The following is a 24,875-nucleotide window of genomic DNA, read 5'->3' as shown; positions in this document are numbered from 1 at the left end:
TATCCCGATTGTTAAGTGACTTTTAAAAGCTGGATTTAAAGTTATTACTAAACTGAGGACAACACTTGTGATTAAAGTATATTCAGTGTTCCACTATACTGAAATAGCATTTCTTAGTATATAAAATATCAGTAGATTCTCTTGCATGGTGGTTTTTATGTTATTATCATCTCTTTATGGCCATATTGCTTGGGCATCAGATCTGCATGTGGCAAGATTCAGAAGCTAGCACTAAGTCTCTCAGTCTCCTTTCCTAACCATATATATACCCAATGATACATTTCTGTTCACTCCTAGTTTTATATTACTGATATTAATTCTGAACCAGTAACTATCTTTTCTTGGGCATTGTGGCGTTCTTTAGAGTAATTGTAAATAAATTGCTGAGATGATGTCATATAAATATAATTTAAAGTTTTTGTTTTGCTGTACATTATATACGGTTCTTTTGAAGAAGGGGTTGAGAGAAGTGGTGTCAGCTGCATTTTCATATGGCTTTGCATGATGAATAAAGATTATTAAACTGCTGGATATAACAAGATGCCTTTTGCTTTAAGGATAGCCTAGTTCATTCTTCTTTTGAAGGAAAGAAATAACTAATCCATATGAGAAAACATTTTTATTTTTTTCAGGTACTGTGTTAAATAAAGATTGTGTTTAAGTATTTCATGTATATTTTACTTAGGTAACTTGTATCTCAAAGTAATGTTTTTTTAGATTTCTTTCCTAACATTTTACCTTAACTATAATATTGATATCTGTATATAGATTCAGATTTAACTTTTTTACAGTCTGGTAAACATATTTAAAAGGTAGCAAACTGCTATCAGTTTTTGAAAGAAACAAATGTTCTACTTTCTAAAAGAATGTTGATCATACTTTCAGTAAGAGAATTGGGCTTTCTGGAAACCCCAAGCTAAATATATTATATATGCTTCCTTTCTTACAAAATCCCAAGATAAGGATTCTTTCATTAACTGCAGTTTCTGCATGAAACATAATGAGACACTATAGTATTTTGTGATCCCGACAATAATATATCTCAGTACTAAAAATATTATAGAAATACATCATATAAAAATTATTGTATATTATTTATATATTATAAAATAGTAAAGATTCTTCCTCAGTATCCCTGCTGGTTCCCTACCCTTGCTCTCTGATAATCAAATATTTTCACATTAATCGATCAAGAAAATATGGAAACCAGTGAGTAGAGATTTTCATAAGACAAAATGTGAATATGAAGTTACTGGAAGCAATCTAGAGCTTTTAGTTTAGAGTTAGAAAATGTACTAGTTCCATGTTAAAGGTTTTAAAGCCATTTAGAAGCACTTAGCTGTTGAATAAATATAAAATTTCATTGTAGTTAAAAAGGGTTTGGGGATGAGTTTTTGACATTATTCTGGGTGACTGAAATTAGAAGGGGGTCTCATTTGTAAGTTCTATTTTATGATAGGTTAAGGAAGATATGAGGAAAAATTTTTGTTTTTTTAAATAGATATGGTCACCTCAAATTGACAAGGTGTATCATAAAGATTTATGATAACAAAATATTGTATTTTACCTTAAGTTGTTTTGTGTGTCTAAATATTGATAGTATGCTAGGTTTGTTTGTGGATAGTTTTACAAAAGCTAGCCTAATTAAAGCTAAATGAATAGAATGAATAACATTAGAATTCTGTATAGATTAAGGTTTCTTCCCCTAAATCATTTAGGGGAAGTGTTGATAGCAAGGGCCATTGCTGACCTATAGCAAACATTACCTAGGAGATAAGGTCAGTTGAGTTGTTATTCACAGCTGCTTCTTATTTAATTTAGCTATTGCTGAGTCTGTCTGATTTGTTTTTTAGGTGCTGAGGGTGTAAATGGAGGAGAGGAGTCGGTAAACCTGAATGATGCAGATGAAGGATTTTCATCAGGGGCTTCCCTCAGCAACCAGCCAGTTGGGACCAAACCATCCTCCTCTTCTCAGAGGGGAAACTTAAGGAAAGTAGCAACTGGGCGTTCAGCCAAGGATAAAGAAACAACTTCTGCTATCAAATCCAGTGAGAGCCCTCGAGATTCAGTAGTTCGCAGGCAGTATGTACAGCAACCAAGTGATCTTAGTGTAGATTCAATTGAGCTGACGCCGATGAAGAAACACCTGAGCCTGCCTGCTGGCCAGGTGGTGCCAAAAACTAATAGTATAAGTCTAATCCGGACAGCCAGTGCTTCCTCAAGTAAATCATTTGACTATGTAAATGGCAGTCAAGCAAGTACCAGCATTGGGGTTGGCACTGAGGGTGTTACTAATTTAGCAGCTAACAATGGTAATCGATATTCAACTGTCAGTCTACAGGAAGACCGGCTAGGTCAAGCTGGAGAAGGTAAAGAGCTCCTCAGCCCAGGAGCTCCCTTAACCAAACAGTCTCGATCCCCAAGTTTCAATATGCAGCTAATATCCCAGGTGTAGTCTTGACATCCTCTCTCATCTTTCTGCTTACCTTCTAAACTGAACATTTCATGTGCAAGAAGACACTTCATCCCACTTGTGAAAATATTGGTCATCATAAACAGATTTGATTTAGTTTAGGTATCTTCATACTGTATTTTGTATGGAAACAGCAATAAGGTTTTCTTTTCCCTCCTTCCTATATCTTCTCTTCACCTATTCCTTGTAAATGTGTTTGTGAAGCAGTAGAAAATGTTTGTGTTTTCCACACCTTCCTTTCTCCTTGGGTGAAGTGCAATCCATCGTAGGCTGATCGGTCCCATTTCAACACTGTGAGACTGAGGTTATGTTAGAGGAAATGGTGTATATGATCCCTATGAATGATTCTTCAGCTTTTGTTTAAAAAAAAAAAAAAACGGGTTGTTCTCATAATCTATGAAGATTACTGGGTCATATTTTTTCTCTCTTAACCAGGAGTGCCTCAGAGATTCTGCTATGACTTTGGACTTCTCTGAGTCTGTGCAATTATTTTCTTGAGAAGCATGGGGAAAGGTGGTAGACTGCTGCACTTTTTCATTAAAACGAGGGTGGCTCTTTTTTCCCCCATCTCCTTTATCTCGAGGACACAATGTTCAATTACTGAGGCATTTAAATCAAGTTGTGGCCGCCTCTGTTGGAGGACAGGGCTCTAAGTTGATTGTGTAATAGATAATGCACTTTCTCAATGGCTCTATAGTCATTATTAACATGTCTTCCCTCCTCCCCACAAGGACATAAGGTCATTTCTGTCCTTCAAGTTTGAACAGCTAATAAATCAGAGAATCCAAGGGGCATGTTCTATTTCCCAGGAATGATTGACACTTTGGTGCTGGGGTTTTATGGGGGGAGGGGGTAGTTTTTGTTTAGCTTGTGTGGGATTGTGTGTGAGGGGAAGTTTTGATTGTTTTTTTTCTTTTCCTTTGTGAGCTGTTGATGACTGAAGTAGAACAGGTACGTCTTCAGGTAAAGAGAGGGATTTCTCAACCCACTTTCTGTGATGTCAGACTATTGGAGAAACCCTTTCAGCTGCTTTCTAGATGTACCTAAATTCAGTCAGATATTTTGGATTAAGAAACCTGAAGTCCTGATAGATCATATACTCCAAGGAAATACATCAGGGACAGATAATTGGCTGAAAACACTGACGCTTCAATGTGACACATTTTTATAGAACATTTCTACCAGGGGGTACTGACTTGATTTCTCCTACAAGGACCACACTGCCTTTGTGTTTAATGTAATGCAATTTGTGTACCTTCTAATCATATATCTGCAAAAGTTTCTCATTTTTATAAAAAATCATGCCAGTAAGCTAGATGTTGAATGTATGTAAGTAGCATTTGGTAACTGTGCGAAGAGGCTACAAAAGTGCATTATTGGTTTAAAAAAGTTTTTTTTTTAGATCTGATTTGGTTGGATAAGGTTTCATTATGACCTCTTCTGGGTCTCAGGCTCTAATGCTTGATTGAAATAGAAGAAAATATATTGGTTTTTGAAAATCAGTGTATTGTGACTTGAACTGCTATACATTCTTCCACACAGTATGTCAGAGTGATTAGTGCTTTGTACATTTAGACATTTTTATTTTATTGTTGTGAAAGAAAAATATACTGAATTTATAGAAAGCAAGTATTCTCCTAATTAACAAAGTTTAAAATATTATCTCTACTGATTAAAATTACAATAGATTTTGATAAATAAAATAACCAGAAAAATGCCTCTTGTTTTTTTCACACCTAAAAATCTACCCATCCCCCCCACCCCGCCTTTTATTGTAAGAGGTTTTTGTAAGGGACTTTCTGTTAGAATCTTTATAAGAACAGTGAGATGCTTGTTTGAATTTGGTGGTGTGTAATATTTTTCAGCTCACATGAAAATGGAAAACTAGAACCTGAACTATTACCTACAACATTGCCAAAGCCCGGGGGAAAGCTAAAAGTTGATAAACAGAGATTTGTTTATTTGTGTGTATATATATATGTTTGTGTGTGTGTGTGTATAGTGTGTATATGTATAAATCACAAAGAATATTTTAGATATCCCTTACCTCTTTTAATTTAACTAAGGGATGTCAGATAAATGAATTAAAAGCAACCAAATAAATGAAATGTAAAGCTCTATAACACACAGAGTTTCAGGTGTGAAAGGAAAAGAGCATTGTACTTACCAGGGGGTGAGATCTTGGCCATGGCTGGAGATCAGTCACTTTATGGCAGAAATGTCTGGTTGATTTAAGAGACTGAAGGGTTGTTTTTAATTCAACACATTGTGCATTTATTGGCATCTAAATCTAGCATGATTTTAGTTAAAGCACAAAAAAATACCAAATAATACCAAATTACAGCAAAGGCTATAATAAATATAATAAGCTCTTCCTCTGGTTTGTTAGAAATCTTATGTTATACCTGAAAAGTTTGTTCTGAAAAACTTTCACCTTAGAGAATTTCATTTATTTCTATGTGTATTTGTATATATGTTGTACATATACGTACCTGTTAATATTTCATGACCCTCTAACATTTGTGTTCCATTATTTTAAGTGATATAATTTGGCCCCAAAGAAGAAACATTTCATTTAATTCAAATTTTGCATTCGGGGTCTTAGAACAGATTTCCTGTGCAAGGTATAGTTAAAATGAATGAGTTAGTCATAAACCATAGTCACATTTTCTAAGAGATTTTTGACATTCATTTGCATTACTTATTGGCATTTAATGTAAAATAGTTTTCAGATATACAGTTGTTACAAATATATGCCAGCAATATTCACGCTTTATCCTTTAACAACCTTTTGTTTCTATACTTCCTGATTTCCATTTTAAAAAGTTCTTCCATTTATGGACAAGCTAGTTAGGGAGAAAATACTTGTTTTCTATAACAAAACAATTTGATTGATGCCATCTATGCCAGGTTTGATTAAAAAATACAAAGAAATATCTGAAAGCGTTGGGAACTCTTCTCTATGACATTAATTTGAAATCATGTTACTAGAACATTTACGTCTTCTAGAACAAACCAAGTGTAAAGTGAAAGCTACCTTGGAAGTAAGATTTTTAAATATAAAAATATTTTGAGAATCTGGAGGGGGGTGATGGTTGTAATTTGAAATCCTGACCCCTACCACCACTCTTACCCTCCTGATGACTCTCCTGTGCCTGTTTATTATAGAGTCAGAATTTTTGTGCTAAAGAGACCATAGAGATAATCTAGCCAGTCTCCCAGCACCCACCCCTCCATATCCATCCTCAGGAAACTGAGGCTCAGAAAGGTTGTAATGTGATCAAAGTCACATAACTAAGAAGCAGAGCCAGAATTAAACTCCTGTCTCCCGTTGAATGCGTATTAACACCCCACTGCCTCCTTTTACTCGTCCTGTGGTAAATGTAACACTCTCCACTTCTGTAGCTTCTTTACAGTTCTGGTCTAGTAGTTGGTGAATACAGCATGTGAAGAAAGGTATTAAATCCAGAAAAAAATGTAGAGTAGTAAACATAGATGGGGAAGTGTTAGAAATGTAGGTATCTATACCACAGATATAAGGATAGATACATTTTTCTTATTCTGATTTATGCCTTACTATTTTCTGCCACATAGCAGTTGAATGCTGCCATTTTATAGTTGATTATATTTCTGGGGATTTATTTAAATGCAAAAATAAACCCAATGAAATGACTTTGATCAGTGTTTCTAGCTATCTTATGTAATTTTTGAATCAGCCAGCTTTCACAGTCACCTAGGTGGCAAGTTAATTGTATTGCACAGTGGAGTACTGCAAAGTAAAGATTAAATAAATTTGATTCCACAATTTCTAATGTAAAGAGATTGAACCTTATTTGTGCCCAGAGCAGATAGATAACAGCAGTATTTCCTTATGTGATTGAAAAAGGTATATAGTGTGAAGCTTATGGTTCCATAACAGAATGGTGACCATGTCATTTAAAGTGTATATACAGTATAAAATATCTTAGTTGCAGTAGTCTCAGCTATATAAGCTCAATATTTCCAACCTACATTCTCAAACTCCACTTAGTAGTTTTAAAGTAATTATAATTATTTATTAGACACTGGAATACTGAGAATAACTTCTTTCAAATTGTTTTGTTTGCACTATATTTGTGACTATTTTAATGAAGTGGGGTGTTTTTGCTACCTCACTTGGATAGGTTAGTATGGGTCCATTTTTTGAGTACTTTAGTTGTTGACAATCAGTTGTCTCATTTACTTCTCTGCATGTTCATTTGTAAATAAAAACACTAGTATCTGTCTTTAGTGGGTAGTACACTATTTATACAAACACTGGCAAGGAGGATCTCTCCATTTCTGATCTTAGATTACAAAGTGAGATTTATGGTTTTGTTTTTTTTTAAATCAGTATTCAGTTACATACTTGTTTTTCAGTTTAAAAATGTTTAAAGGCAATGCCAGTGGTCAGAAAATCTGCAAGAATTTCAGAGCAACTTTTCTATACTATGGCTATGTTAAACAGTCTGAACCTGAGACTTTTTATATTTCAAGTTGAATGATTAGTGATGTTTCAAACCACGAAGTCAGTTGAGACACTTATTTGTAATACTTTAATTTTTTTAAGTGCTTTTTAGAAACAAATTGTTTGAAAACCAGTTAGAAATAATTGATAGCTTAAACTCTAAATATTAGAATATTTGCCAGATTATAAGAAGATGAAATGCAGTGTAAAACTGTTAACATGCTAAAAAAAAATCATGAGTCACCAGATTGGTACAACTTTCCATTGCCAAGGTGGTCATGTTGATAATGTAAGGCATAAATTTTAGTATTACCTGCATTGTGTACGTAATGGGTATATCATATTGGCACTGAACATACATAGGAAATGCTGTTCATAGAGTCAACCAATGTGCACTTAAACTATATAAGATTTTTGGCGGTGCCAGAAATTTGTGTGGTGATCTCAACCCATTAGAATTAGAGGAGTCATATCATCCAACCTTCCCCTGCCCATATAGGTACACTCCTTCTGAACCTGACCACACAACCACAAAATTTTGGTTAACTTCAGTCTCTTCAGTATTTTTGTAGTCTTTGCCATTAGTCACATGAGAAATACACACAAGAGCAAACAGTTCAGGATAGACATTAGCAGAAAGCTGGGAATGATGTGAAATAACTGGCAGCATAGTACAGATATGTAAGTTCTATGTTTTGTTTCTGGATTTTAAGAAATTGTTTACAAATTAAGTCACATTCGGATGTCTGCTATTATGTTATTCTGTTTAATATAGATTTTACCCCCAAAATTAGAATTAGGTGTAGCTTAAAGTATAAATGAGTCTTTTTTTCATAATTGCATACCTGGAGGTAGGTTTAGTAAAGAAAGTCTTCTGTTTTCAAAGAAAATGAACTTAACTGGACAATCCATCCCCAACTACAGAATTGATACCAATCTGGTTTGCTGTATTTTAGTGTCAAAAGTGCCGTGTTAATTATATCAGAGGAAGTTCTTCGCATCTTCATAAATTACAAAATTTACCAAAGAAAATGTATTAACCAAATATAAATTTTGGAGTACCTAACTGTTAAGGAATGAGGCCCCTTTAACATAAAGGATTGATTTCTAGCCCTGGGGGGGGAAATGTTCTTCCATCTGGAACAGATATACAGTACTTACAAGATTCCATTTGAGATTTTCTTATCATGTTGGTAAAATGTCAACATTTATACTTCCAGCAAAAGTACCAGTTAAAGGTTAAGTCCAAATATTATTTCTTATGGCACATTTTCATGTCTCCTTAACTCAGACTGAGGAGTCTGCTCATCAGTATTAAATAAAAGGGGGAGGGAGGAATTCCTAAAATTGGCATATTGTATGATATTGTGACTTTTTAAAAATAAAATTGACAGGTAAATTATGGAAATGTATCTTTTTAAATGGGCAATGTCAATTATATCTAGTAAATATGATATTGGCTAAAACAGTATGTTTACGTATTTATGTACATGATCACTCTATTGTTGTTTTTCTTTGCAGAAAAACAGGATTGGGTTCAGAAAGCTGAAATATTCGTTTTTAAATGTATAGCTTAATAAGAACTAATGGATTTACTTAAACTATTAAATAATGATTTTTTTTGGAAAATATAAAACTGTATATTAACTGATGTTCCAAACAGGCTCTATGTATCATTTTTTTTCATATCAAGTGGTAGTTAAAAAGTAATGAATGTGTTGATCAGCTATCTTACAAAAGAAAGTTGGCTTTCTAACAATTACTAATTTAGGTTTTTGTGGGGTTTTTAAAGTTTTATCATCCAAACTGAATTGAGAGATATGTTCAGTGTTCTTTGTTGGTTTTAAAATATTTGTAATAAGTTCATTAACTACAGTGGATTCTTATTCTAAAAAATTATGCTGGCTTTACATTCAGTTTAATTGGTTAAGAGAAACCGTTTTTATGGTGCAGATTATTTTCCCACTTTCTCATAATAATTTGGCTTTCCTGAGCTACAATTTTTGAAAAGTTTTTACTGCTGTAACATTAGGTAGTCTGATCTCTGTCACAATGGACAAGTATACAGGAAATATCCCACTTTCACATGTTTGCTTCATAAAAGGATATAGATTGTATAGGTCAGCTCTTGCGTTTTTGTTTGTTTGTTTGTCTTTTAACCAGCATCAACCTATTGCTTGGTGTAAACTTCCCAAGTATTCAGAGAATAGTGCTGGTTAAAATTTAAATAGGCTAGGCATGAAGAAAATATGATCTCTATTGACTGATGTCCTTTCACACTAGGACTAGTGAAAACATTCATTTTTTTTCAGAACTGAAGGAAAAAAACCCGTACATTTAAGATCATATTTATTGGTGCATGTAAGCCATTATCTTAACTGTCTTACTGAACTGGTTAATGCTGTTGATTGTTGAAATGTGAAATGTAGTCACTGTTGACCTTGTAAATATCTGCCAGAGATGAAAAAATATTTTAAGTTATTGTAAATAAAGATGTATAAAATTCATTAACAGTCTGCAATGCAGAAACATATCTAAGATGTTAAATATTGTGTTTCTTGAGAGATGTGTAATTTTTCCCTAGATGTATCTAGATATATTAAGAATGTAAATTTTCTTTTGTACAGTATAAAATACAGCTTTAGTTGGCTTTTGACTGGATTTCCCGGAGTTAATTTTATATCTACCTAAGTTTCATAGCTTAAAATGGTCCTTCATTGCATTTTTTCAAAGCATGCAATTTTATTTATGCATGTCTGAATTTTTTCTTTTTAAATTTATTTTTCTAATACAGCAGGTTCTTATAAGTTATCTATTTTATACATATTAGTGTATATGTGTCTCCCAATACCAGTCTCCCAATTCATCCCACCGCCACCCCACCCCACCCCGCATTCCCCCCTTGGTGTCCATAAGTTTGTTCTCTACATCTGTGTCTCTATTTCTGCCTTGCAAACCGGATCATCTGTACCATTTTTCTAGATTCCACATATATGCGTTAATACATGATATTTGTTTTTCTCTTTCTGATTTACTTCACTCTGTATGACAGTCTCTAGGTCCATCCACATCTCTGCAAATGACCCAATTACGTTCCTTTTTATGGCTGAGTAATGTTCCATTGTATATCTGTACCACATCTTCTTTATCCATTCGTCTGTTGATGGGCATTTAGGTTGCTTCCATGACCAGGCTATTGTAAATAGTGCAGCAGTGAACATTGGGGTACATGTGTCTTTTTGAATTATGGTTTTCTCCGGGTATATGCCCAGTAGTGGGATTGCCTGGTCATATGGTAGTTCTATTTTTAGTTTTTTAAGGAACCTCCATACTGTTCTCCATAGTGGCTGTATCAATTTACATTCCCACCAGCAGTGCAAGAGGGTTCCCTTTTCTCCACACCCTCTCCAGCACACCCATTCTAACTGGTGTGAGGTGATGCCTCATTGTAGTTTTGATTTGCATTTCTCTAATAATTAGTGATGCTGAGCAGCTTTTCATTGCCTCTTGGCCACCTGTATGTCTTCTTTGGAGAAATGTCTATTTAGGTCTTCTGCCCATTTCTGGATTGGGTTGTTTGTTTTTTTAATATTGAGCTGCATGAGCTCTTTATATATTTTGGAGATTAATCCTTTGTTGATTCATTTGCAAATATTTTCTCCCATTCTTGGGTTGTCTTTTTGTCTTGTTTATAGTTTGCTGTGCAAAAGCTTTTAAATTTCATTAGGTCCCGTTTGTTTATTTTTGTTTTTATTTCCATTATTCTAGGAGGTGGATCAAAAAAGATCTTGCTGTGATTTATGTCAAAGAGTGTTCTTCGTATGTTTTCCTCTAAGAGTTTTAGAGTGTCTGGTCTTACATTTAGGTCTTTAATCCATTTTGAGTTTATTTTTGTGTATGGTGTTAGGAACTGTTCTAATTTCATTCTCTTACATGTAGCTGTCCAGTTTTCTCAGCACCACTTATTGAAGAAACTGTCTTCTCCATTGTATATCCTTGCCTACTTTGTCATAGATTAGTTGATCAGAGGTGCATGGGTTTATCTCTGAGCTTCCTATCCTGTTCCATTGATCTATATTTCTGTTTTTGTGCCAGTACCATATTGTCTTGATTACTGGAGCTTTGTAGTATAGTCTGAAGTCAGCGAGTCTGATTCCTCAGCTTCGTTTTTTTCCCTCAAGATTGCTTTGGCTATTCGGGTTCTTTTGTGTCTCCATACAAATTTTAAGATTTTTTCTTCTAGTTCTATTAAAAAAAATGCCATTGGTAATTTGATAGGGATTGCACTGAATCTGTAGATTGCTTTGGGTAGTATAGTCACTTTCACAATTTTGATTCTTCCAACCCAAGGACGTGGTATATCTCTCCATCTGTTTGTGTCATCTTTGATTTCTTTCAACAGTGTCTTAGTTTTCTGAGTACAGGTCTTTTACCTCCTTAGGTAGGTTTATTCCTAGGTATTTTATTCTTTTTGTTGCAATGGTAAATGGGATTGTTTCCTTAATTTCTCTTTCTGATCTTTTGTTGTTAGTGTATAGGAATGCAAGAGATTTCTGTGCATTAATTTTGTATGCTGCAACTTTACCAAATTCATTGATTAGCTCTAGTAGTTTTCTGGTGGCATCTTTAGGATTCTCTATGTATAGTATCATGTCATCTGCAAACAGTGACAGGTTTACTTCTTTTCCAATTTGTATTCCTTTTCTTTTTCTTCTCTGATTGCTGTGGTTAGGACTTCCAAAACTATGTTGAATAAGAGTAGTGAGAGTGGACATTCTTGTCTTGTTCCTGATCTTAGAGGTAGCGCTTTTAGTTTTTCACCATTGAAAATGATGTTTGCTATGCATTTGTCATATATGGACTTTATTATGTTGAAGTAGGTTCCCTCTCTCCCCACTTTCTGGAGAGTTTTTATCATAAATGGATGTTGAATTTTGTCCAAAGCTTTTTCTACATCTATTGAGATGGTCAGATGGTTTTTATTCTTCAATTTGTTAATATGGTGTATCATATTGATTGATTTGCATATATTGAAGGATCCTTGCATCCCTGGAATAAATCCCACTTGATCATGGTGTATGATCCTTTTTATGTGCTGTTGGATTCTGTTTGCTAGTATTTTGTTGAGGATTTTTGCATCTATATTCATCAGTGATATTGGTCTGTAATTTTCTTTTCTTGCAGTAACTTTGTATGATTTTTGTATCAGGGTGATGGTGGCCTCATAGAATGAGTTTGGGAGTTTTCCTTCCTCTGCAAATTTTTGGAAGAGTTTGAGAAGGATGGGTGTTACCTCTTCTCTACATGTTGGATAGAATTCACCTGTGAAGCCATCTGGTCCTGAACTTTTGTTTGTTGGAAGTTTTGTAATCACAGTTTCAATTTCATTACTTGCGATTGGTCTGTTCATATTTTCTATTTCTTCCTGGTTCAGTCTTGGAAGGTTATACCTTTCTAAGAATTTGTCCATTTCTTCCAGGTTGTCCATTTTATTGGCATAGAGTTGCTTGTAGTAGTCTCTTAGGATGCTTTGTATTTCTGCGGTGTCCATTGTAACTTCTCCTTTTTCATTTCTAATTTTATTGATTTGAGTCCTCTCCCTCTTTTTCTTGATGAGTCTGGCTAATGGTTTATCAATTTTGTTTATTTTCTCAAAGAACCAGCTTTTAGCTTTATTGATGTTTGCTATTGCTTTTTTTGTTTCTATTTCATTTATTTCTTCTCTGATCTTTATGATTTCTTTCCTTCGCTAACTTTGGGTTTTGTTTGTTCTTCTTTCTCTAGTTCCTTTAGGTGTAAGGTTAGATTGTTTATTTGAAATTTTTCTTGTTTCTTGAGGTAGGATTGTATTGCTAAAAACTTCCTTCTTAGAACTGCTTTTGCTGCACTGCATAGGTTTTGGATTGTCGTGTTTTCGTTGTCATTTGTCTCTGGTATTTTTTGATTTCCTCTTTGATTTCTTCAGTGATCTCTTGGTTATTTAGTAACGTATTGTTTTTTTTTTTTTTTAAAGCAGAAGCTGCAAGATCTCTTTTTTTTTAATTAATTAATTTATTTTTGGCTGCATTGAGTCTTCGTTGCTGCACACGGGCTTTCTCTAGTTGCGGCGAGTGGGGGATACTCTTCGCTGCAGTGAGTGGGCCTCTCATTGTAGTGGCTTCTCTTGTTGTGGACCATGGACTCTAGGTGCACAGGCTTCAGTAGTTGTGGCACACAGGCTCAGTAATTGTGGCTCACAGTCTCTAGAGCGCAGGCTCAGTAGTTGTGGTGCACGGGCTTAGTTGCTCCATGGCATGTGGGATCTTCCTGAACCACGGCTCGAACCCATATCTCCTGCATTGGCAGGCAGATTCTTAACCACTGCACTAACAGGGAAGTCCAGTAACATATTGTTTAACCTCCACGTGTTTGTGTTTTTTACGTTTTTCTTCCCTGTAATTTATTTGTAATCTCATAGCGCTGTGGTTGGAAAAGATGCTGATATGAGTTCAGTTTTCTTAAATTTACTGAGGCTTGGTTTGTGACCCAAGATGTGATCTCTCCTGGAGAATATTCTGTGTGCACTTGAGAAGAAAGTGTAATCTGCTGTTTTGGGATGGAATGTCCTATATATATATAAACTAAATCTCTCTGGTGTATTGTGTCATTTAAAGCTTGTGTTTCCTTATTCTCTGTCTGGTTGATCTGTCCATTGGTGTAAGTTAGGTGTAAAAGTCCCCCACTATCATTGTGTTACTGTCGATTTCCTCTTTTATAGCTGTTAGCATTTGCCACATGTATTGAGGTGCTTCTGTGTTGGGTGCATATATATTTACAGTTGTTATATCTTCTTCTTGGATTGATCCCTTGATCATTATATAGCATCCTTCGTTGTCTCTTGTAACATTCTTTATTTTAAAGTCTATTTTATCTGATATGAATATTGCTACTCCTGCTTTCTTTTGATTTCCATTTGCATGGAATATCTTTTTCCATCCCCTCACTTTCAGTCTGTGTGTGTCCCTTGGTCTGAAGTAAGTCTCTTGTAGACAGCATATATACAGGTCTTGTTTTTGTGTCCATTCAGCCAGTCTGTGTCTTTTGGTTGAAGCATTTAATCCATTCACATTTAAGGTAATTATCGATATGTATGTTCCTATTACCATTTTCTTAATTGTTTCGGGTTTGTTTTTGTAGGTCCTTTTCTTCTCTTGTTTCCCACTTAGAGACATTCCTTTAGCATTTGTTGTAGAGCTGGTTTGGTGGTGCTGAATTCTTTTAGCTTTTGCTTGTCTGAAAAGCTTTTGATTTCTCCATTGAATCTGAATGAGATCCTTGCTGGGTAGAGTAATCTTGGTTGTAGCTTCTTCCTTTTCATCACTTTAAATATATCCTGCCACTCCCTACTGGCTTGTAGAGTTTCTGCTGAGAAGTCAGCTGTTAACCTTATGGGAGTTCCCTTGTATGTATTTGCCGTTTTTCCCTTGTTGCTTTTAATGATTTTTCTTTGTCTTTAATTTTTGTCAGTTAGATTACTATGTGTCTCAGTGTGTTTCTCCTTGGGTTTATCCTGCCTGGGACTCTTTGTGCTTCCTGGACTTGTGTGGCTATTTCCTTTACCATGTTAGGGAAGTTTTCGACTATAATCTCTTCAAATATTTTCTCGGATCCTTTCTCTCTTCTCTCTCTTCTTCTGGGACCCCTATAATGCTAATGTTGATGCATTTAATGTTGTCCCAGAGGCTTCTTAGACTGTCTTAATTTCTTTTCATTCTTTTTTCTTTATTTTGTTCTGTGGCAGTGATTTCCACCATTCTGTTTTCCAGGTCACTTATATCCGTTCTTCTGCCTCAGTTATTCTGTTATTGATTCCTTCTAGTGTATTTTTCATTCAGTTATTGTATTGTTCATCTCTGTTTTTTTGTCCTTTAATTCTTCTAGGTCTTTGTTAAACATTTCTTGCATCTTCTCGATCTTTGCCTCCATTCTTTTTCCGAGATCCTGCATCATCTTCACTATCATTATTCTGAATTCTTTTTCTGGAAGGCTGCCTATCTCCACTTCATTTAGTTGTTTTTCTGGGGTTTTATCTTGTTCCTTCATCTGGTACATAGTGCTCTGCCTTTCATTTTGTATATCTTTCTGTGAGTGTGGTTTTCATTCTACAGGCTGCAGGATTGTAGTTCTTCTTGCTTCTGCTGTCTGCCCTCTGGTGGATGAGGCTATCTAAGAGACTTGTACAAGCTTCCTGGTGAGAGGGACTGGTGGTGGGTAGAGCTGGGTGTTGCTCTGGTGGGCAGAGCTCAGTAAAACTTTAATCCCCTTGTCTGCTGATGTGTGGGGCTGAGTTCCCTTCCTGTTGGTTGTTTGGCCTGAGGTGACCCAGCACTGGAGCCTACATACAGGTTCTTTGATGGGGCTAATGGTGGACTCCGGGATGGCTCACGCCAAGGAGTACTTCCCAGAACTTCTGCTGCCAGTGTCCTTGTCCCCACAGTGAGCCACAGCCGTCCCCCACCTCTGCAGAGACCCTCCAGTACTAGCAGGTAGCTCTGGTTCAGTCTCCTATGGGGTCACTGCTCCTTTCCCCTGGGTCCTGATGCACACACTACTTTGTGTGTGCCCTCCAAGAGTGGAGTCTCTGTTTCCCCCAGTCTTGTTGAAGTCCTGCAATCAAATCCCACTAGCCTTCAAAGTCTGATTCTCTGGGAATTCCTCCTCCCATTGCCAGACCCCCAGGTTGGGAAGCCTGACATGTGGCTCAGAACTTTCAGTCCAGTGGATGGACTTCTGTGATATAATTGTTCTCCAGTTTGTGAGTCACCCACCAAGCGGTTATGGGATTTGATGTTATTGTGATTGTGCCCCTCCTACCGTCTTATTGCAACTTCTCCTTTGTCTTTGGATATGGGATATCTTTTTTGGTGAGTTCCAGTGTCTTCCTGTCGATGATTGTTCAGCAGTTAGTTGTGATTCCGGTGCTCTCACAAGAGGGAGAGAGTGCATGTCCTTCTACTCTGCCATCTGGAACCTATCTCCCTGAACTTTTAAATTTATATGATACCCTATTAAGGAAATTTATAAAATTAAGGCAATATATAAAATTACATATAGCACCCAAAGTAAGAAATAACATGTAGGCAGGAGAGAAATTAATCCATAAAATGTGTTCCACACTTTTATGTTATTGTTGAGATACAAATTTCTCTCTGAACTTTATAGCAGCCAAATACAAAGAGGCATAGATTAGTCATGTGATTTTCAGGTATCCTTAAGATAGAACAAATCAACTTCTCAGGTGAAGCACGACTGTTTCTAATACTGAGACATTAGAACTAATTTTCTTTCCTGGGTCCTTATAAGAGGAGCCATCATTATTACAGTACCATTTACACTCTTCAGCAGTGTATGAAAGTGCCTGTTTTCCTGACAGTCTTACCAGCAGTTAGTTCTCTAATCAATAAACTTTTCACTCTTTCCCACATTGTCTTTTCTAAAGGTAATACTTTAGCCTTCTCTTGGAATGTGAGTTTAATGAAGGGCTGAGCCCCAGGCCTCCTTTTCCCTTCCCTTTACATGCACTCCCTAGAAAAATCTCTTCTATACCTTTTCCTTATGGCTATTATTCCTTATTGATGGATCAAAACTTTGTTTTCTCTTTTATATCTTGTTATGCCTTAATCCAAAATTGCTGGTGTAGATTAGCAGTTCCAGAAGAGTGGCTTAAGGCAACTCACCAAGCCTGTTTTTTTTTCTCCTCGACTCTAGTTCTGCATTAGTTAGGAAGAATGAGCTTTACCAGTTGACAGTTTCAATTTTCCTTTTATTAAAAATGTATTACTTGGGGCTTCCCTGGCATTCCAGTGGTTAAGACTCCACTCTTCCACTGCTGGAGGCACAGGTTTGATCCCTGGTCGGGGAAGTAAGATCCCGCATGCCATGCAGTGCGGCCAAAAAAAAAGTATTACTTGCTCATTTTGAAAACCTAAGAAAATACAGAGAAAGTACAAAGGGGAAAGTCACTTTAAGGTACTGTAATAAAATAGTGAATATTAATAAGATAATGGAGGCACTATCCCTCCACACACATACAAGTCTGGTCCAGGTCACAATACTTTATGGTCCAAAGATGAATTAAACAAAAACAACATTTATTCAGTGCTAGGATGTGCCAGGCACCATTCTAAACACTTTGATGAAAGTGCCACAATTCAATATTCAGTTAATACAAGTGTCTGATAAGTAGTTATTCTTCCTATTTAAGAAAAGGAAAGTTCATCTGTCCAAGGTCACAGAGCTAGTAAATGGTAGAGCTGAGATTGAACCCAGACACTCAGGCTCACAGACTTGTGCACTTAACTATCAAGATACTGCTTCATACAATGTTGATTGTTCTCAGCTATTGGTACACTTGCCCTATCCCCACAAGGCCAAGGCCCCTGTGGAGTTGGGAAGGAAGGGGAGATTTGACCTCAGTAGAGCTAGATAACTAACAGGCAAATTAAATCCATGAAAGAATTGAGTCCTAATACCCTAGGTATCCATAGTTATAAACTAACTTTTCTCCTACATATATACAATGGTTCTAATTGTGTACTATCCTTAATTATGTACCATTCTCTGGAGAATGAGAAAATAGTCTTTCTGTGGTTCATATGAGGAACCTCAATTGTGAAAAGCTGGTTTGGACCATAATAAAGTAGAAGAGGCTCCCAAAATACAGAACTTAAAAATATTTTAGTTCCTTCCTCCCAACCACCGTGGAAAAAAGTGGCCAGGTAACTTAGGAAGAAATCAGTATTTTGTTAGACTTACTTGAAATTATTTTATGATTTAATGTTATTTTAAACTACATGGGAGAGGGTAGAAATAAAAGTCTTTTGTGTTTAGGGCCTCTAAAGGTCTAACTGTGGCCATAGGTCATAATCCAAATAGGATGGATATAATCTGTGGTAACAGCCCTAGTTTTGTTCAAGATGTTATATCAGAAAGGGATGGTACTGACTTTTAAAACTTGAAGGGCCAATCACTTTTGGCACTTTGTCTTAGGGAACAATGTTTAGTACACACTGAATGATGAAAACTTTTTTTTATGGCAGATTATGTTAACCAGTACAAACTTAGGTTCTGAATCACTGTATAATTTAACTAAAAAGCACTATTACATTCAAAAAGATTAATCACAGGATTTTAAGAAATCTATAGACATTAATTTATTATCAACTGCTATAAATAATGGTGTTATGCACACTGTAAAATTATTTCTGAATTGAAGATTATAGTCTATATCTAGTTTCCCAGAACTTGAATTACTGTATACACATTTTTTAGGGCTTACTCTGCCAAATCTTTCACTGCTAATTTGTGTGTGATTTATGAAGGCCTCATTATCCCTGGTTCAAGAAAATCCTGCAGATAAAATAGCTTCTGGTTACCATATTCTTTTATTCCTAGATGCTAAGAGGTAATCACTTTTGTTTCTTGAGCATGATTAAAATCAATTGATATCTTTAAATATCTCTCAGTAGAAATTACTTGCTGAGGCATCTGCCACTGACATTCTAGACCTACTGTACCCTTATCAAGTGTGTGTTTAATGCATAGCATCTAGGTCATTTCATATCTGACAAAAATTTATTGCCAGTTTTCATTCTCCCTAGCTCAGTGGTTTTCACCCCTAGCTGAACATTAAAATCATCTGGGAATTTTTTTTTTTTTTTTTGGCTGCACTGGGTCTTCCTTGCAGCACACGGGATCTTTGTTGTGGCCTGCGGGGTTGCGGCATGGGGACTCTTAGTTGCGGCATGCATGCAGGATCTAGTTCCCCGACCAGGAATCAAACCCAGGAGCCCTGCATTGGGAGCTGAGTCTTACCCACTGGACCACCAGGGAAGTCCCTGGGAATTTCTTTTTTAAATTCTGATGAACGGGCCACATTCAGGCCCTCTGGAATTGGGATATGGCATCAGTAGTTTGTTTTTTTTTAATAAATTTATTTTATTTTTGACTGCGTTGGGTCTTCATTGCTGCATGCAGGCTTTCTCTAGTTGTGGCGAGCGGGCGCTACTCTTTGTTGCAGTGCGTGGGCTTCTCATTGAGGTGGCTTCTCTTGTTGTGGAGCACAGGCTCTAGAGTGCAGGCTTAGTAATTGTGGCGCACTGGCTTAGTTGCTCCACGACATGTGGGATCTTCCCGGACCAGGGTTCGAACCTGTGTCCGCTGCATTGGCAGGCGGATTCTTAACCACTGAGCCACCAGGGAAGCCCAGCATCAGTAGTTTTAAAAGCTCCCCAGGTAATTCTCATGTGTAGTCATCATTGAAGACTCTCTTTAATCCTATGACAATCTTCTGGCATTCATACCTAAACTTTCCTTCTTCCATCCAGAACCACTGACTCAGTAAGAATGTTTTCCTAAAGAAATATATAAAACAGTAACGACAATATAAGAAAGGCAGTAATCCATTCCATAAAAAAAATATATTCATTCATATCAATGTTGCAATTTGCCTTCTCTATTACCTTAATCAGGCCACTGAACATTATGGGCATCAATACAATTTCATTGGCCCCAAACTTAAGCCCCCAACACTTTGAGGTCCTTGTACTTCTTGGCCTGCCCTAGTTCTATTCCTTTCAGTTTCTGTCCCAAAGCTTTATCACTTTAAGTATCACTTTCTCAGCAGCCTCAACTCTTGCTTCCTCCATAAAATGGAGGTCATCAAGCTAGAACACTCTTAATTTCCTCTTCTCACCTACCACTTCAAAGAACAACTATATCTGCAACTATCCTCATCCCCTTGCTGCCTGCCTCAGAAGATGAAGTATCTCACTTAACTTCTTATTGTACTCAACATCTCTGGGTAATTCTTAATTTTCCCCCTTTGGATTTAATCTATACGCTAATGACCCCTAGATCTCTCTCTCTCTCTCTCTCTCTCTCTCTCTCTCTCTCTCTCTCTCTCTCTCTCGACCTTGACCTCTTGAATGAATTTCAAACTCATATCCAACTGTTTGCCGGATGTTTGAATATCCCTCAGGCACTTCAAAGTCAAGATACCTCAAGCTAAACTCAATTCTTCTACTCCTTCCCTCTATTTGTAATCTCTCTTTCATAGCACAATTGGGAACTTATACCCAAGCAACCAAACCAGAAACCTGGGAATTATATCTTTCCTCTCCCTTACCTCTATAACCTGTCTCCAAATCTTGCTGACTTTGCCTTTTTTTTTTGCAAATCCATCATTTCCTCTCAACTTTTACTACTACAGCTCAAATTCATGTCTTATTTCATATCCACACTGCTTTGATAGCCTCCTAAGTAGAGCCCGTGCTCCTCTCAAATTTATCTTCCTTTAGTGATTAATATAAAACTCCTATCAATTATTCAATGGTTCCATCACAGAGGATACATTCTATGTTCTTTAGCCTGGCCTTTACTTCTCCCATCCCATCTCCTATCATTCTTTTTTTTAAAGATTTATTTATTATTTATTTATTTAGTTTATTTATTTTTGGCTGTGTCAGGTCTTAGTTGCAGCATGCAGGATCTTCGTTGAGGCATGCAGGATCTTTCATTGCAGTGCGCAGGCTCTTCGACATGGTGCTCAGGCTTCTCTCTAGTTGTGGCGTGCAGGCTCCGGGGCACGTGGGCTCTGTAGTTTGCAGCACGCGAGGTTAGTAGTTGTGGCATGAGGGCTTAGTTGCCCCATGGCATGTGGGATCTTAGTTTCTTGACCAGGGATTGAACCTGCACCCCCTGCATTGTAAGGCGAATTCTTTACCACTGGACAACCAGGGAAGTCCCTCTCCTATCATTCTTACTTACACTTAAGATTTAAGTAACACCAAACTTTGTATTACCACACCCAGTTTGTATTACCATATTTTCTTCCTGAAATTCCTTCTCCATCCCTGTTCTCTACCGTTTAAAGTTGGAATGGCCTTTACTCTGCTACCCCACCCTCTTACTCACTTACCCACCAGGCTGAGCTAAATGGTATTTGTCCTAGCAGTTCTCAGTAAATTCTATCTCTGCACTTAACATCTTAGTATTGAAATTATCTGATTCCTTCTACCCAACTAGAATCTTAAGGGTAAGGGACATACCTGGGCACTATGTTCCTTGTACAGGTGGGCGCTCAGAGTTCATTGAATAAACTGAACAGTTCAAAAAAGAAGACCCAAAGACAAAATAGATTTTTTCAAACAGCAAAAGTATCAATATAAAGCTTTTCATAAGACTGGCAATAAAAAAAAAGTTAATTGAGTTTCTCAAATTTAGGAACGAATGCAAATATCTCTTAACTTGTCCGCAAGAACTACCTGGTCCTGGTTGATTAACCTAGATCTTTCACTGACATCTATGCAGCTATTTAAGTTATATTTCAATTTGCAACATAGGAACTGGTATTCTTGAATTTGATCTTCTAAAATATGGTTTGGGTAAAAACTCTTGTTTGAATATAAAAATAATTAAACTTGAAAAAATGATTTCACATTTTTTAACTCAGTCATCTTCCTGAGGAAGAAATACATAAAGACATTCTGATTTGTTGTGCTGACAAATGAGATCATTGGTGAAGAAAAATGTGCAGCTGATATCTTGATGCTCAGTCTGCTGTTTAAAAATTAAAACTTTAAGTTATATTCTTTAGAAATCTAAACTTGATGACCCACATTCTTTTTTATATTCCTTCTTTTATAGATATAAAGTCTTTATCTCTGAGGTATTTTTAATTACAGTTCAGAATAAATTTTCTTCTGGTTCCTACATAGTCTTTTTGCTCCTGGTCTATTTGTTTTGTCTCTTTCAGAATTGAGGCTTTATTCAAAAGTTTGGTGAAGCAAAAATTGACTGGAAAGTCTGCCTGCAGGGGCCGGGATTATCAGTTAGCAGGTTTCAATGTGGATCAACAGATCAACTGGCTTTTCCCATTGGGGTCTCCTCATCTTCTGATTAGTCTTCTGAAGAAGAAGTGTTTAAATAAATGACTAGTTGCCAGTGCTCTCTGGGAGCCAAACAAGAGAAAATTCCCAGTCTCCCACATAATCTTCCAGTTCCACCCCCATCCCCAAATTCAGTATGATTTCTCATTTCTACTCTGTTGAGTCTCAATCCTCTGGTTCACCTTGTAAACACCTGCTATTATGCTAAGTATGACAAGAGATCTAGGACCTAATTGTTCTTCAGACTTTGACCAGTCCTCCAGTTCTCAGTCCCATTCTCCTCTTCTGACTTCAGAGGTTCCTGTACACTAATTCCTGAGACTAACTGGAGTTCTGGGACAGGAAGAGACTTATTGTCGTCATCCTTTGCTGGCCTGGGTTTCAGCTTACTCTGCTTTGCCTGATCACCATACATCTTCCAAAATTTTATTAACTTATCTCATTTCCTTTCCTGTTCTTTTGTGTGTATGTTTATACTTTAAAAAATCTTTTTGACTCTGTTATTTTAGTGGCATTTCAAGACAGTGTTCAGTTCACCATGTCTAATCAGATTCTATTAGAGACTTTTAAAGCCTGGCCCTAAATTTCAAACTATAACCCAATTAACTGCTGGCATCTCTACCCCCTTAAGATATACACAAAATTGACTTGGTCCTCTCTTTCTCTTGGAAAAATCTAATTTTCTACACAAAATGTGTGTGAATACATGTGGGAGTTGCCATTTTATGATCACCTCTATCTTCAACTTCCTACCACTTCTGAATTCTGGATCTCCATTCTGAATGGTATGGCTCTTTGTTTTTATCTAGCCTAGTATCAATCTAGAAGGGAAACTCAGCTCCTTCCCTCTATTTTCCACACATATACCATTAAAAACAAAATCACACCAACTCCTTTGAGTTTGCAGAAGACTTCAGTGAAGATTTGAGGGGGAGATGGAAGAGAGTTTACATCATAGAAACATAAAGAACATATTAGTTGAATATTAAATACTCCCAGATCTTCACATTTTTAAGAACTTTTCAACCACTTCACTGTTAACTGTTGGCTACGTTTTCTTTCATCTTCTCTCTACTCAACCCCCCAAATTCTTTATCTCCAATGTAGAGAAAATTACCTTTCTCTTTTGTTTTCTTAAATCCTGCTAACCAAAATGGAATACTGAGCTATCCAGGCTACAACCATTTCCATTTCCCAATCTGATGTCCTAAACAGCTTCCAAAATGGTGTGACTCCATCTGTCTCTTCCTTCCCTCTGCTCCCACTCTTTACCTCCTTTATCCAGAATGATCTTTTAATACAAATCTGACTAGTGCCCTAAGGGCCAAACTAGCCCTTCATAACAACAGATCCAACTTTGGCACTTGCCTCTTGGCCCTTTATACACCCACTATATTGATTTGGGCCTTCTACCTGGAAAACTTCACCCCTCCTCTTTTTCTGGCTTAAAGCTACTCAATCCTCAGGTTTCAGTTTAAATATCTCTTCCTCCAAGAAAATTGTTCCTGAATCCTGCTGTACTTTAATTAGATACTCCTGCCAGTGGTTCGATAAACACTGGACTTCCCAAATCGTAGCATTTTTCTCTATATTGTCTATTCAGTATCTTCCCCTATAGGATCTACTGTGAGGGCAGAGACCTTGCTCAGCTCGCTCAAAAGTGTAACGTTAGTATCTTGTACGCAGGTTTTGTTTTGAATGAATGAATGAATCCGAATAAAATCGTATTATTAGTGGGTAACACTGTTACCCCAGCAGGTTCATTCCTTTTCTTCCTCATTATCTTTTTCCTCAGCTTTCTCCGCGTCTATTCCTTCTATTTTCCCTGTCTCTTCATCCTATTAGCAGTCTGATTCCCATCTCCACATTCAGTGCCCCAGCCGTAATTCTCTTCTTACCAGAGAGCATTGCTCCCCGCCTCCCCACCCCAAACCCCTGAGATGCACTTGATCCTACCTTTCACGGCAAATGAGGTAAAGTTATAAATAAATAAATAAATAAACAAACAAACAAACTCAAATTCATTCCCATTATCTTTTTCCTCAAAAGAAGGTATAAAGAGAAACCAATGAACACTTTCAAGATTGCGTCAAGACAGAGGGAGCCCACTAAGCCCACTCCAACTCCTCCAGTTTCCTCAGATCTAACCAACACTTCCTTCTCCCTTCACCGGAAACGGAAAGAGGAAAAGCAAAGCCCAGAACCCAGCGCTTAGGGATTCGTTTTCTTCGGGTTTCTTGTGGGCGAGGTCATCAGACCGGCGCCGACTGGCGGGCAGAGCCGTCGCTCTCAGCCAGCTCCACCTCCTATTGGCTCCCTGGGGCTCCGCCTCCTGAGCAGGGCGGGAGATTCGGTGTGCAGCAGGGAGGCTGCCCATCCCCCTCCCCCCCACCCCCAACCGGCCTCCTGAGCGCCCCTGTTCGACCCTGCGACCCGGCAACCCTGCTTCTGCACTGCCTGAAAGAATTTGGCCTTTCCCGCTGGGGCCGAAGCCGCCTTTCCAGCGGCGACCATTCAGCGGGGTAGCGTCCGGCAGGCACGAGGCGGCCGCCGCCGCGCCACCCGGAGGCCTGGCGGTGCGTGGTTGGGCGGCGGGGCAGCCTGCTTCCCTCTCCTGCTTAGCTCGGGGCTTGTGAGGTGAGTCCAGGTGCACCCAGTCCCCGGCCTTCGCCTCAGCACTCCGGGCAGGGTCGCTGCGCCTCCGTCTCTGCCCTCCCCAGGCTGCCTCCGGCCCCGCCGGCCTGAGGACCCTCGGCTGGCCGAGCACGGCCGGCTGGTCAGTTGCGCGAGGCCCAGACCGAAGTCAGTAAATACTGGTTGAGGTGAGAGGCTCCCTCTTTAAAGACCGTTCCTCTGTCCAGCAGTGATGGGCCTTCTGTGCTAGGGGTGTCTGTTACCAACGTATCTGTTTCCCGGCGCGATGAGCCTTCTGCGTGCAGAGGGAGAACTGTAAAAATCCATACCGAAAGTAGTAAGGTGTCCCGGGAGA

The 24,875-nt window shown here is 37.6% G+C and overlaps 2 protein-coding genes and 1 long non-coding RNA gene across 15 annotated transcripts in view; 2 read left to right on the top strand and 1 right to left on the bottom strand.

Moving 5' to 3' along the window:
• Positions 1-9,620, top strand: part of HYCC2 (hyccin PI4KA lipid kinase complex subunit 2) — a 73,142-nt gene extending 63,522 nt beyond the window's left edge. For 9 of the 10 annotated variants that reach the window (XM_082467113.1, XM_082467106.1, XM_082467114.1 and 6 more), the window contains one exon: positions 1,854-9,620. In XM_082467113.1, coding sequence (XP_082323239.1) covers positions 1,854-2,455 — 602 coding nt within the window. In that variant the 3' untranslated portion in view covers positions 2,456-9,620. The remainder of the gene's footprint in view (positions 1-1,853) is intronic. The other variant, XM_082467112.1, reaches the window with a different exon arrangement.
• An 11,966-nt stretch (positions 9,621-21,586) lies between these two features.
• Positions 21,587-24,112, bottom strand: LOC309663423. The gene is made up of 2 exons (XR_014265258.1): positions 23,843-24,112; positions 21,587-21,904 (listed from the first exon to the last, which is right to left on the bottom strand). It is a non-coding gene; the product is annotated as an uncharacterized lncRNA (long non-coding RNA).
• Positions 24,113-24,246: 134 nt separating this feature from the next.
• The window catches only part of ORC2 (origin recognition complex subunit 2), a 50,686-nt gene continuing 50,057 nt past the window's right edge, over positions 24,247-24,875 (top strand). For 2 of the 4 annotated variants that reach the window (XM_082467102.1, XM_082467101.1), the window contains exon 1: positions 24,277-24,523. The gene's annotated coding sequence lies outside the window, so the exon portion shown is untranslated. Of the gene's footprint in view, positions 24,524-24,875 lie in introns of all 4 variants that reach the window. The other 2 variants (XM_082467103.1, XM_082467104.1) reach the window with 2 other exon arrangements.

This window comes from Balaenoptera physalus (genome assembly GCF_965194825.1).
Source record: "Balaenoptera physalus genome assembly, chromosome: 6".
NCBI lineage: Eukaryota > Metazoa > Chordata > Mammalia > Artiodactyla > Balaenopteridae > Balaenoptera > Balaenoptera physalus.
This window is presented reverse-complemented; position numbering and strand designations above follow the sequence as displayed.